The 13,719-nt window shown below is 44.3% G+C and overlaps 1 protein-coding gene across 4 annotated transcripts in view; it reads left to right on the top strand.

Annotated features, from left to right (window-relative positions):
- Window positions 1-6,599: 6,599 nt before the first annotated feature.
- The window catches only part of LOC142579973 (uncharacterized), a 56,455-nt gene continuing 49,335 nt past the window's right edge, over window positions 6,600-13,719 (top strand). For 2 of the 4 annotated variants that reach the window (XM_075690667.1, XM_075690664.1), the window contains exons 1-3: window positions 6,600-6,732; window positions 9,694-9,810; window positions 13,376-13,499. In XM_075690667.1, coding sequence (XP_075546782.1) covers window positions 9,703-9,810; window positions 13,376-13,499 — 232 coding nt within the window. In that variant the 5' untranslated portion in view covers window positions 6,600-6,732; window positions 9,694-9,702. Of the gene's footprint in view, window positions 6,748-6,789; window positions 6,809-9,693; window positions 9,811-13,375; window positions 13,500-13,719 lie in introns of those variants that run through there. The other 2 variants (XM_075690665.1, XM_075690666.1) reach the window with 2 other exon arrangements.

Raw genomic sequence — 13,719 nt, 5'->3', positions numbered from 1 at the left:
CCCCCTAAGAACTACACCTCATGCCCTGTTTGAGTCATGCGGTTTTGTGCGTACTTATACTGCTTTGTCACTTATTCACTTTACGCCACAGATGCAGCGGTTTCAGGCCAAGGAGCAGCTTGTAAAGCGTTGTCGAATCTCTTCTACCAGCCGTTTATCACGCTGAAGAAACCTCCCGGTACAAAGCATTCACCCGCGGGCTCGACGGCTAGCTGACGATGACAAGATATGACTGCGCGTACACGTTGTTTCGGTCTTGTCTCACGCGCTGCTTGTTCGGTCGCGAGTGTCGCGTGGGGCACCTGCCGCGGCGTGCAGCGGCGCCTGCCAAATTGTTTCTCGTGGCCACCGCGTGATGGCGCCACAATGCATCGCAAAAGGCGGATTAGCCCTGTCCTGCGCCAACAGATTCCAACTAGCACCCGCAGATTTCCTAATTTCGTAGCACCACCTGGACTTCTGCCGTCCTCTACTGCGCTTCCCTTCTCTTGGTACCCATTCTGTTACCCTAATGGTCCAACGGTTACATACTCTACGAATTACATGACCTGCCCAGTGCCATTTTTTTATCTTCACGCCAATTAGAATGTAGTCTATACCCGTTTGCTCTCTGATCCAAACCGCTCGCTTTCTGTCTCTTAATGTTATGCCTAGCAATCTTCGTTCCATCGCTCATTGCGCCGTCCTTAACTTGTTTCCAAGCTTCCTTGTCAGTCTCGAAGCCTCTGCCCCATATGTCAGCACCGGTAAAATGCACTGATTGCATACTTTCCTTTTCACTGATAACGGTAAGCTCCCCGTCAGGAGCTCACGATGTCTGCCATATGCGATCCAACTGTTTTTTATTCTTCTGTGAATTTCCTTCTCATGATCAGGGTTCCCTGTGATTAGTTGACCTAGGTAAACGTACTCCTTCACAGACTCTAGAGGCGGACTTGCGATCTTAAACTCTTGTTCTGTTGCCCTGTTATTTATAATTATCTTTGTCTTCTGCATATTAATCTTCAACCCTGCTCTTACACTCTCCCTGTTAAGGTCCTCAATCATTTGTTGTAACTCGTCCGCAATGTTGCTGAATAGAACAATGTAATCGGCAAACCGAAGCTTGCTGAGGTATTCGCAGTCGATCCTTACTCCTAAACCTTCCCAGTTTAATAGCTTGAATACCTCTTCCAGGCACGCAGTGAATAGCATTGTAGAGATCGTGTCTCCTCCTTATCTGACCCCTTTCTTTATAGATATATATATATATATCTTCCTACTTGTGTAGAATTAAGGTGGCTGTGGAATCTATGTAGATATTTTCCATGGTATTTACGTAAGCGGTCTGTACTCCTTGATTGCGCAACGCCTCTATGACTGCTGGTATCTCTACTGAATGAAATGCTTTTTCGCAATCTATGAAAGTCATATAGAGACGCTTATTGTACACTGCGGATTTCTCGATTACCAGATTAATGACATGGATGTGATCCATTGTAGAGTATCCCTTCCTGAAGCGAGCCAGTTCCCTTGGTTAATATATAATACTGGGAGTAAGCTAATGATCCTGTAATTTTTCAGTTCTTTAACGTCTCCCTTTTTGTGAATTCGTATAATGCCTGCATTCTTCCAGTTTTCTGGGACCATTGCAGTCGATAGACACTTCGTATAGAGAGCCGCCAGTTTTTCTATCATTATGTCTCCTCCATCTTTGATTAAATCGACTGTTATTCCATCCTCTCTTGCCGCTTTTCCCCGTTTCATGCCTTACAATGCCCGTTTGACCTCATGTATAGTTATAGGAGGAGTTTCTGTATACTGTTCATTATTGTTTCGGATAGAGTACTCCTGAGTCCTCTGGGCACTGTGCAGGTCAGTATAGAATTCTTCCGCTGCTTTTATTATACCTTCGAGATTGCTGATGATATTACCCGGCTTATTTTTCAGTGCATACACCTTGGTTTGTCCTATGCCAAGTTTCCTTCTCATTGATTTCAGGCTGCGTCCATTTTTTACGGCTTCGTGAGTCTTCCTCACGTTATAATTTCTAATATCACTTATTTTCGCTTTGTTGATCAGTTTTGACAGTTCCGCGAATTCTATCATATCTCTTGAGTTGGACACTTTCATTCTTTGTCGCTCCTTTATTAGGTCCTTTGTTACATGGGAGAGCTTGCCTACTGGTTGCCTTCGTGTATTGCCTCCCACTTCAATTGCTGCCTCTGAAGCCAGCCTCGTTACTTGTTTCATTCATTACCTCTATGTCATCATCATTATCTCTCTGTTCTAAGACTGCATATTTCTTTGCAAGTACCAGTCTAAATTTGTCTGCTTTTACCTTTACTGCCTCTAAGTTGACCTGTGTTTTCTTGACCAATTTTACTCTTTCTTTCTTCAAATCGAGGTGAATCCTAGCCCTCACTAACCTATGATAACTGCACTTTACCCTACCTAACACTTCTACATCCTGCACTATGCTGGGATCGGCAGAAAGTATGAAGTCAATTTCATTTCTTGTTACACCATTAGGGCTTTTCCAGGTCCACATTCTGTTGCTACGCTTCCTGAAAAAGGTGTTCATTATTCGAAGCTTATTCCTTTCTGCGAACTCTACCAGCATCTCTCCGCTAGTGTTTCTAGAATCGTCGCCGTAGTTGCCACTTGCCTGTTCACCCGCCTGCTTTTTCCCCACTTTTGCATTGATGTCACCCATTAGTACTGTTACTACTACTCATCGCTAATTCAACATCTTCATAAAACTGATCTACTTCGTCATCGTCGTGGCTGGATGTTGGAGAGTAGGTTTGTACTACCTTTAATCTATACCTTTTATTAAGTTTGATTGTTCTGTAGAATAATCAAACTGCTGTAGAATACGACAATGTTGCCCGCTATGTCCTTATGAATTAGGAATCCTACCCCGTATTGCTTATCACGGAGACCTCTGTAGCCGAAGACATGGCCGTTATTTAGCAATGTGTAAGCCTCACCAGTTGTAATCTCACTAAGGCTGACAATATCCCAAACAATGTCTGATAGTTCTTCGAAGAGTCCTGCTAAGCTAACCTCACTCGAGAGGGTCCGGGTGTTAAACGTTGCAAGGGTCAGTTTCCATTGGCGGGCTGTCCGGATCCATAGATTCTCAGCACCCTCTGCTGCGTTACAGGTCTGACCGCCGCCTTGGTCAAGTGCTCCGCAGCTGCTGGGGACTGAGGACCATTGGTTAATTGTATATATCATCAGGGTGGTTGTGGCCGAATACTGCACAAGGGAGGCCAATTCCTGTTCTGATGAGGGAGTGCCTTTGTTAAAGCTTAGTGGGCCTTCCTAATTTGGTTGTACCTGGATTAGTATAGCACCACTCGCTCTCGGCATCTTTCGCCAGTGTCAGGCGTCACTCCAAGCCTGCAGATGTAGTGTCACTCCACTACCACTGTGGTGCCATATCCACTATGTAGCCACTAATTAAGATACCGCGCAGCTTTTTTTTTTAAGCATGGACTCAAAAAAAAAAAAATTAACACAGCTTACGGACCAAAGATTAACATATATAATGGCTACTTAAAACTGTTTTCGGCGCCCTAGGTCCGACAGCAATAAAAGAACCCGTACCAATTACACAGTATTCTGTTACGCGCGGAAGACGGAAACATGAATGGACTGTTGCACTGGAGTTTTTTTTTTTTTTTTTCTATGAGAATACTTCCCGTAAATCAGAGTACAGGGTGCCGTATGGGGCAGATATGTTTTATTTGTTTGAAACAGCAAGCAGGCAGTTTACATATGTTTTTCCGTCTGCGTTTCGCAAGGCCTACCAATGGAAAACTATATGCGCAAAAATACACACGAGAGATACATGCTGCTTGAAGAACAAGAAAGATATAAGTTCTCCAAAGGCAACCGTACAATAACATAGTAGAATGAAAGCCGACACTGCGGCCGCAATGCACGCGCAATCACCGAGCAGCATTCTAAAAAAAAAATGAAGAAGAGAAAGAAAGCGTCTATTCCGAAGGCGTAAATACCAAGCTCTTGCTGTTATACTGCCTAATGGCCTACCTAGGTTAAACAATAAAAAAAGAAAGTAAAACACTATCAACTCCCCCAACCAAATTTTCTGATACCCTATTGCGCATTGTGCTTTTGAACGTCTCTGTCTCTCTTTATTTTTATTTTTTTTTGTCGTGTCGCTACTTTTCTTCCACCAATCCTTCAATCGCCTCTTACTAATCCCTATTGCGAACATGTTTACTTTTCCACTGCTCTCGCTGAACCCAAGGGCTTCAAGGAGGCCAGTGGTGCCTAAATCGACCGCTGGGTAGACGTCTTCACATTCTAATAAAACATGCTCCATAGTTTCTCTAGCTTTACCGCAGCAAGCACATGCTTCTTCTTCCTTCTTATATCTCGCTTTATAGGTGCGTGTTCTAAGGCATCCCGATCTCGCTTCGAAAAGTAATGAGCTTCCCTTTGAGTTATCATAAATTGTTTCTTTCCTGATTTCCTTATCTCCTCTAAAGTAGTTACTCATGGTTTCTTTTCATTTGCCGCCACCCATGATATTATTTCAGCCTCTCTGACTTTCCGCTTGACCTTCTTTGTTGCTGTGTTGCCCACCCCACAGGCCGCATACTTGCTGGTAAGCTTCCTAGTTCTTTTCCTCCACTGTGAATCAATGTTTTGTCTGTACAGATACCTGAACACTCTCCCAGCCCATTTACTTTCTTCCATATTCCTCAGCCGTTCTTCATACTCAGTTTTACTGCGAGCTGCCCTCACTTCAAAACTCGTCCAGCCCATATCACCCTGAACAGCTTCGTTTGTAATCTCCTCGTGAGCGCCCAATGCGAGGCGACCCACATCATCTTTGTTTCCCATCGAGTCCTGATTGTACCCCTGATTTAAAGCAAACAACCGCATTTCGAAAAGTAAGTCCTGGAACCATTACACTTTTCCACATACCTCGGAGCACCTCGTACCTATTGTATCCCCATAGCGCTCTGTGCATCATTATGGCTGCATTTCTCTTCCCCTTCTCCGTAATTGTTTTTTCCTGTCCTTCCATATATCTATATTGCCTTCGTTTATCCATATAACAAGGTATTTATATTCTGTTACCCGTGGTATTTCCTGGCCCTGTATCGCCACTGTCTGTTCACTGTTTTCATTGAACACCAAAACACCTGATTTTCTAACACTAAATTTCAAACCTAAATTGTTGCCTTCCTGTCCACAGATATTAGCCAGACGTTGCAAATCGCTTTGCTTGTTAGCTAGCAACACAATGTCGTCCGCTTAATATAAACCTGGAAGCTGCTGCTCTACTACTGTACCCGCCTGTTTGTATGAGAGATTAAAGCCGATATTACTTCCTTCTGGCGCCCTTTCCATCCACACCATGTACATCATAAACAGCAGTGGGGATAAAGGGCACCCAGTCCCATACCCAGTCCCTTGTTGATATGAACTTTCTCCTCGCTCATAATCCCTTCCCATTCAACGCAAGCGGTATTTTCTGGATAAATCACTCTCAAAAGCTGTAGACAATCGTCTCCTAAGCCTTCCCCTTGCAGAATATCCCACAAAATGTTGCTGTCTACGTTGTCATAAGCTCCTGCAATGTCTAAAAAGCCCACATATAACGGTCTGCTTTCTACTTTTGATATTTCAATACATTGAGTAAGAACAAATAAGTTATCATCTGCCAATTTTGAAGCCATTCTGAAGTTCTCCCAAGATGCCATTATTCTCTGCCCATGGTTGAAGCTTTAATTTGATTGCCTGCATATTACCGATCATGGTCAACGGTCTATACGAGTGAATTATATCTTTCTCCTCCTTACCTTTATAAATTAAATTAATTCTATTTTGTCGCCAACTGTCTGGCATTCGTCTATCTTATGAAGTTTTTTTCCACTGCCTTCACCAGAGCTTCCTTACTTTTTCGTCCTAGTTCATTAATCAGCCTAACGAGAACCTCGTCTAGCCCTATGGCTGTGCGCTTAGGAATTTTCTCTTGAGCTTTCTTCCAGTTCAAGTTTGTCAGCACCAACTCCTTTAATTTCCACCTGGGTCTCTTTCATGCTCTTTTTTTCTTCAAATACAATCTCGGCATTGTCCTGAAAAGATTTGGCTGTTATTTTTCGGCTGTAATTTATTGCCGCTTCTCCTTTCATCTTCATCCTTGTCTAGGATATGTTGTTGTATTGTTTTTGACTTCCTGCCTAATAATTTTTAGGAAGGACATTACGCAGTATAATAGCAAGAGCTTGATGGCGCAACCCACTTCGCCGTTCCAATGAGGATGCTCATACCATCTATCCAGCTATCCATTCATTCATCCATTTTTTACATGCTTTACGCAGATCTTGAGGCCAGTGTTGTGCTGGTGTGCGGGCGGCGCAGGTGGTCTTGGAGCCCTAAGTACACGCAGTGAGATTTCTGCACCATTTGCACTATCTATAAAACACCTGCAGAGCTTCATCCACAAAAGCACATAGAACATCATAAAACATTTTAGCTATGTTTTTGGCTACTTTTCGCTCGCGAGAAATTTGGGTCTGGATATTTTCGGGCTACATTTTTAGATCATTTGGCGAATTGTTGCAGGGACCATCGGCAACCCTGGACCTATCCAAAACTATTATCTGTGTTACTACTGCTGTGTTTTTCAGCATTATTGGCAAGTTGCTTTGTGGTGGCGGCTGGAGGGAGCGCGCGGCTGGGCAGCAGCACGAGCAGTTTCACCTCGTAAGTGACTCCAAGGTCCGTTCACCTTGGTCCCTCTTCGCAGCCTTAGCAGCGAAAGGGTTTTTCTTACGGTGGCGTAAGTCTTTGTACTTTGCTGCCGTACTTACGTGGTCCTATTTGAAACGGCGCAGACGGGACGAAAGACACAGGACAAGCGCTGAATTTCCACCGTCTTTCGTCCTGTTTGCGCTGTTTCAAATATGAGCGTTTAAACCACTCGCCCAACTCCACGCTCGTGTCCTGTTGCTGCCGAGCGTAGTCCCGTCGTTGTGAGCGGGCAATTGCTTTAGCTCTCGCAGTGAACGCCTCGAGACATCTTGCAGTCGTACCTTTCGCTTTGCACTGACCGCGGCACTCAAAAGTGAGCTATGGTTTCTCCAGCACAGCCGAGAGTATTGCATTATTGGTAAAGCCAATTTTAAGTTACTTTTGAGCGCTGCCTTCCTAGCTTTCTGCGCTGCTGCTTTCGAGCTACGCGAATCTGCATGTCCTACGTGCTCGGCCATTTAAGCAACGTGATGATTGACAGGTGGTACGAAGCAAGTAGTGCATTGTGGACGTACGCGTAACGACACAAAGGCGTACCGCGTTCTTTGCTTGTATAGCGCTGAAGCGTATGAAGCGCTTGTCATCCAATCGCTGTGCTGTGGGTGTTAGCGCTACAAGGGTCGCGGTGCGTTAGTTACGTACTTGCTTCTCTGTGTAAGGCAGCAGACTTGCCGCCTACGAACAGCGAAACATTTCGGAGACTATTCCACACCTATGCGCAGCCTGTATTATAACACGTCGAAGCTATTTGTTGCTTTTAAGTCTGACGTTTGAAAACTGCTTAAGGCGCCGTTCTCGGTTCGGATGACGCGTTCCACTGTGGGGAAATACGACAGAGGTTCGCGAAAATTACCCCTTTAAGAAAAAACATAGACTGTCTTAGCAGTATTTTAGCATATGGTTGGCAGTTTCGAAGCATTAAGCGGCTGTCACCCTGACGCTGGGGATGTTTGTAATACAGACTAATGTGCACGTTAGCGCAATTCAAGATTTTGGTGCCATTTTGTATGCATAATAAAGCTACGTGAGCGTAATGTGTGTTTTTCTAAAACGCTGCCACTCCCTAATTTTTGGACCCATTAATACTAACAAATTTTAAACTGATGCAATGCGTAGGTAATTTGCCATTGAAATTGTTAGTGACTGGAATGTACTGCATGATGCTTTCTGGTTTGTCTTAAAATCTGGCGCAGTTTTATCACCTTCAGTGGAAGACAGGTGCTCAATCTATAAATGCCAAACAATACCTACTGCCAAATGCAGTTTCTGAACATTGTGAGTCATTATGTTTAGCTAGAGAAGTCTGCCTGTCTGAGCGATGCAGCATGCTGCAGTACTTTAATTCCACTGTGGATGAAATTAGTTCTGGCACATTTGCTTAAATTCCATGTCTTACTGTGTGCAGGCGATGTGTAGTACTCGAAAACAATTAGAAAAATATTCGGTCTTTCATATAGCGACTATGCAATTTGAGGATTGAATCGAACAGAACAGAGTTCCATTTGTTATTCATAAGTTTCAAGTATTCTCACTCACCTAAAAACTCAAGTAAACCTCGAGGAAATCTTTAGCTTGATTAAACCATTCCGACACAGGCTTCCTGTTCATCGCCACCATGTGCATTGCAAGACACAGCTATTTCTTCTCCCTCTTTTGTATAGCCTTTTGGCATTTTGGATCGAGTCTTCCTTGATCGTTGCTTGCACCAGTTATGAGTGCACACCAAGGAAACAAACAGACGCTCTTGTAAAAGCTAACTGCACCAAGCACGCGTCACGCGTATGTCATCTCCATATCCCTGCGAGCGTGTATTTTTCAACCAAACTGCATGGCACGACGTTTTTCACACTAGAGGGTGCTCGCATCCTTTGGAAGTGGTAAATTATCGCTGAGGTGTTCTTTCACATCAGCGTTAGTTTATAGGTAAGCTGCAGAGTGGGGCATCAATCCATTGTAACAGTTAGCGGAGTGACTGCGCTCTCCTGTTGTACTGTTTCTCTTTAGCATCGGTGGAGTGGCACGTAGGTAAAACCAGTCTAACCTTGTGGTGCTGTGATTTAAGTCTACTCGGGGCACTGCATGCTTTTTCTTCATTTCCTTACGAACTTGCAAAGCAATGCAAAGCAATTTAGGATTCCTGCAATAGGGGCCGGAATACATCAAAACAACTAAGGGCGTGAGCCCAGATCAGCTATTGCAAGACGATCGTGCGCTGCAATTTGGGAACAAAATAAAGACCCCAGGTGCCCAAAATAAATGCAGTGTCCGTCCACTACTTGCCTCATAACGAAATGGGGGTTCTGACTCTTATTAAACAGCAGTATTTAATTTAATGCAACTTATGTAAAAGTGTTGTGTGCATTGTGCTTGTGGCACCAGTTGTTGACTAATGTGTTCACAGGGAAGCAGCTGCATTAGCAGAGGGGGCTGCATGATCCCTTTCACCAGAGTGGGTTCACACTGAGCTTTAATGAGTAAATTAAGCAGCAAGTACATGGCAGCTACAACTTGGGAAAGTAACATGGAGGACCATTTGGCTCTTGACCAAAGTGATGACACATTTGATTTCAGCATGCAGTAGCGGTATTCTTACTTGAGCATAGTGAAGGTATTTGTGCACTTTAAAAAGTACTATGTGGTCAGATTTAATCCGTAGCCTTCTCTAAGGTGTTTCTCTTGAGGCTCATTCACATTGGTGACTCGCAGAAATCGGGCGACCACAATGGTCACAAAGTGATCGGTCATTAATATGGCTGCCCTTAATGATCACTTTGGTAAAAAAAGAGCAACTGTTTTGGATTAGTAGCTCGCTGCTTGATTGTTGCTGTGAGCGAGTCCTTAGTCCCGGTGTTGCTTTGGGACTCAGTCAACCAATTGCTAGTCTATCCATGCTGCCATTCTGACTCATTCCAGTTGTGAACCATGGCAACGTACCAGTATCGCCAGGAGCCCCTGACAACCTGTCCCTACAACCCTGCACACCAGGTGAAGCTCGGTCGGCTGCAGATCCACATCACTAAGTGCAAGAAGGTGGGTGCCAGCTTGCACCGACCGGGCGCAAACCGTTGACTTGTCGACTCTCAAACTGTGCCCCTGTTGCATGCATGTTGAAGGACTGTTGTGTAGTCTACCTGTTGGCTTTTATAATTTGATCGCCCAAGGCCACGTTTTCAGAGCTCGTTTACGATTATCTAATGACAGCAAAAATTTTCTTGTGTCCAGTTTAGGGCAAAAGCTGCTTTCAGAGGACTATGAAATCAGCTGTTCACTTTTTTTTTTTGCACCCACTCCTAAAGGTGGGTGTGTAATGCTGCTTGAAAATTTTTAGGAATCCTTATATGAATATTTCGTGCAAAAGCTTTATGAATATTTTCATTTGTCTGACTGAGATTGTTCTAGTCAACTATTAAGAGAGCTTTTTGACAGAGTCTTCCGAGAAATCTTCAAAATTTTTTATAAGCAGTCACAATCTTGAATAAGAAGTTTTATTGTTTCAAAACAAATTGCATTATGTTCTGTCCTCGACTGTGGAGTTTTTTAAGGAAAGATTTATTATACACTTGAACTTCACTTTAACGAGACTGGATGTAACAAAGAAAATGCAATCACCCATTAAATGTCCATAGAGATCCATATATTTAAAACCTCGTTTTGGGGAAGTAAACTTGTTTTGCCGATGGACATAATGAACTAAAATCATCTCCTAAAGCAAAAATACCGACCATTGCGCACTGAGCAGGTCTCTTTCCACCGGGTTCTGCACTTGTTCCATGCAGCATTTCAACATTAGCAACACAAGTCCTTCTCACTGCCATGCGCAAGGTGCCTGCACACAAGCAACACTTGTTTTTTATTGTTTCGCACCTCTGTGTAGCTGGCAAAGCTAGGCGCACTGAGATTGCAATCTCGAAGGGCATGCCTGGCTACACCGCCCTACATATTGATGATGATACTAGTGTGCAGGGTGCTAAAAACCGATGGCCGCACTTCTCTCCCACTGCGGCATGCAGCGCTGTTTATGCCACAGCTAGGAGTGACATCTAAAATTGTGGAAAACTGGCACGAGCCAGCCAGCAAGCCAAGCCGGTACGCACACACAATAAGAAAGTGATAAATAGAATAGCTTCGCTTCCAAGGGCATTTCTGGTGCTGTGCCAGCTCTGTCTCTTGCGAAAGTGAAACTATCTCCGATAGTCATGGAGTTCGCCCAAGATTACCAGCCCGGCTGCGTAGTCGGTGCGCTGTGCTGTGTGCCTCATGCTGTTCGAAAACTATGGACTTCATTTGCGTGACAGCACGCTAGACTAGCTGTTCCATTTGACCGTGTCAATGTTTTGCCAGTTTCACGACGATATGAGCGAGCCAATTGGAAATTGGAAGCAAACGACGTTTTGCAGCAACATAAGGACGTTATCGCAACAGCTGTTGTGTCGTGTGCTACAAAGTCGCATGTTGGGCATGCTAGAGATTCTTTCACTGTTTTATTGAATTTTCATCGCATACGTGGCCTCATAGCAGTTCAGTTGGCCGCGGCACCGTAGCCGTCTTTGCACATTCAAAGCTGTGCATGCCATTGGGCATATGCTGCAGCAAAGGGCAATGCTTGGTATGACGAAGTAACGGATATAACAAAGTAATTTCAGCTTCCCCTTCAACTTCATTCGAACTAGGTTGAACTCTAGTGTAAATCTTTTTGTATTAGTGGGAAATGCGGTTCTAGCGATGTCACATGCAGCTGAACACAATGCAAACTAGTCTGTTAGATTAGCAGCATGCCAACACCAGTGACTGTGACATCACCTAAATGCAAGAGCTTGCAAAGTAAAAGTAAACCAAATGCATACCATACGTCAACCTAATCTAATGCTGTATCCATATTATGCACACAGCACTGACCACTGTGGCACCTACCATACTTTGCATTTCTGCATACAGTAGTGTCGATCAGAAAGTTTAGTTAGTGGTTCCATCTCAACGAAATACGAAGTACCAGCAAACATTTGTGACCTATGGCCTCTGAAATCTGGCAGAGCACATCTTGGTGAAATGCAAAAGCACTGGTGTACGAGGGACGTCCCGGAAGTAAGTTTCATCATTTTTTGGAAGAGAAGATGGTACGTTAGGTGAAGCAATCGCGTAAGAATCCACACCCATTACTGCTTCAACGATGGAAGGAGCGTCAGTGGAGGAGGAAGGACGCAGGCGCAGAGCGCTGAAGAAGAGAGTAGCAGCAGACTGGCTTGCCCGAGGTAATCAGAGTGCAAATCATGATGGCAGACAGACGTGCTGACAATGTCGTCGCCAGTAGAAGTGCATGCTGTTATCTGGTACGAATGCGCACCCGTTCCCTGCATTGAAAGCCGCACTCTCGGGGCGTCACTTCCAAAACAATGCTGAGGTGAAGCAGGCTGTGCGACAGTTCCTTCCATTGCAGGGCACAGAGTTTTGCCAGAGTAGTTTCTTCAAACTGATTGCACGCTACGGCAAAATTCTCAATGTCAGTGGCGACTATGCGGAAAAATAGTGTGAGGTGTATAGTTGATGAAGCCATGGTGTTTTTTTTTTTTTTCAGTAATGTTTCCGTGTGAAAGTAAATGATCAAACTTACTTTTGCAACGTCCCTCATGATAAATGTAGGTGTACGTTAAAGAAACCCAGGTGGTCAAGATTAATCGGGAGTCCTTCCCTATGGTGGCCCTCGTAATTGGATCGTAGCTTTGACACATGAATCCCCAGAAAAAGTGCATGGTTTCCAGCATGCACCGTCGAATCTGAGGTATATGTACAGCTAGCACTGCTGCAAGTCCTTGCATTCTGAAATATGCTGTACTAAATTACTAATGCAATGCCACCTGCAGGGCTGCTCATCATGCTGGCATTGTCAGGGCATTGCGGTATACCAACGTAATGTCTCCACATATGGTTTGAGGAGCTTGAGGGTAAAACTTGCTATCGCTGTCACCAATCTTCGTTAAGCTGAGTGACTGACTTTTTTTTTTTTTCATGTGGCCACCAGATTGTTTACAATCTGCAAGTCAAACCAGTTCAATTGGGTGCAATCTTGTTACGGTTTGCTTTGTAAAGTGTTACAAGGTTGTGTCCCTGCTTAGCACCTTCATGGTGCCCAATAATGGTTGTGGAGTTAATTAGTGGGCTTTTGCTCGCTAATAACTTTTCATGCATGCTCTTTCATTGCACTTGGTGAGAAGATTATTTCCTGTTTAATCCGTTTTCAACTTGTCAAACATCCTGTTTAGTCGTTGAAGATGCTTTCTTAGGGCCTTGGCAGTGGCTGAAAAACCTTCAACTTTGTTTTTTTTTTTTTTTTGCTCAACGAGTGTTGTGAACTCTTTTTGCTGATGAGCAGGCGAGAAATCACGCAAGTGTCTTACTTTGTGAATGTTCACTTGCTGTCTCCGGATTTTCTGGGTGCCATGCTCCCGCCCCACTGCGCTGAAGTCTGCTGACAGAAGTGTGGCGGCCAGTGAATCGCAAGAGGGCAGGCGAATATTTGGAAAGCAAAATCCTTGCGCGGTTTTGCCTTAGGTCTCTTCTATGCCTGCAGTACCAGAGCCCATTTCTGTCTCTTACGCAGGCACACCTAGACAAGGATATGAAGCAGTGCCCATTCTCTGCTGAACATGTGGTTCATGCCAGTGAGCTGATGCACCACATCTACACATGTCCTCTGAACACAACAGTAGAGCGCTTTCTCACAGGTAACGCGCAAGTCTTTGCCTTCACATTTCTCATCTCGTTTATTTCTGAACAGTGGCTGGCCAAACTTTGATTTTTGATTGTCTTGGCGGATGGCATTCCTTAGCAGGGAGATCTGAAATTGTAACAGAAACTGTACTTAATGCTCCGTAAGGGGCAACTTGATTGGGCTAATTAAAGCATGTGGCTGCTGCTCGCCCTACAATAACAAAATTTGGGGTA

Source organism: Dermacentor variabilis, chromosome 4, assembly GCF_050947875.1.
Source record: "Dermacentor variabilis isolate Ectoservices chromosome 4, ASM5094787v1, whole genome shotgun sequence".
In the NCBI taxonomy this organism is placed as follows: Eukaryota; Metazoa; Arthropoda; class Arachnida; order Ixodida; family Ixodidae; genus Dermacentor; species Dermacentor variabilis.
The sequence above is the reverse complement of the archived record's forward strand: the minus strand, read 5'-3'. Positions and strand labels throughout refer to the sequence as shown.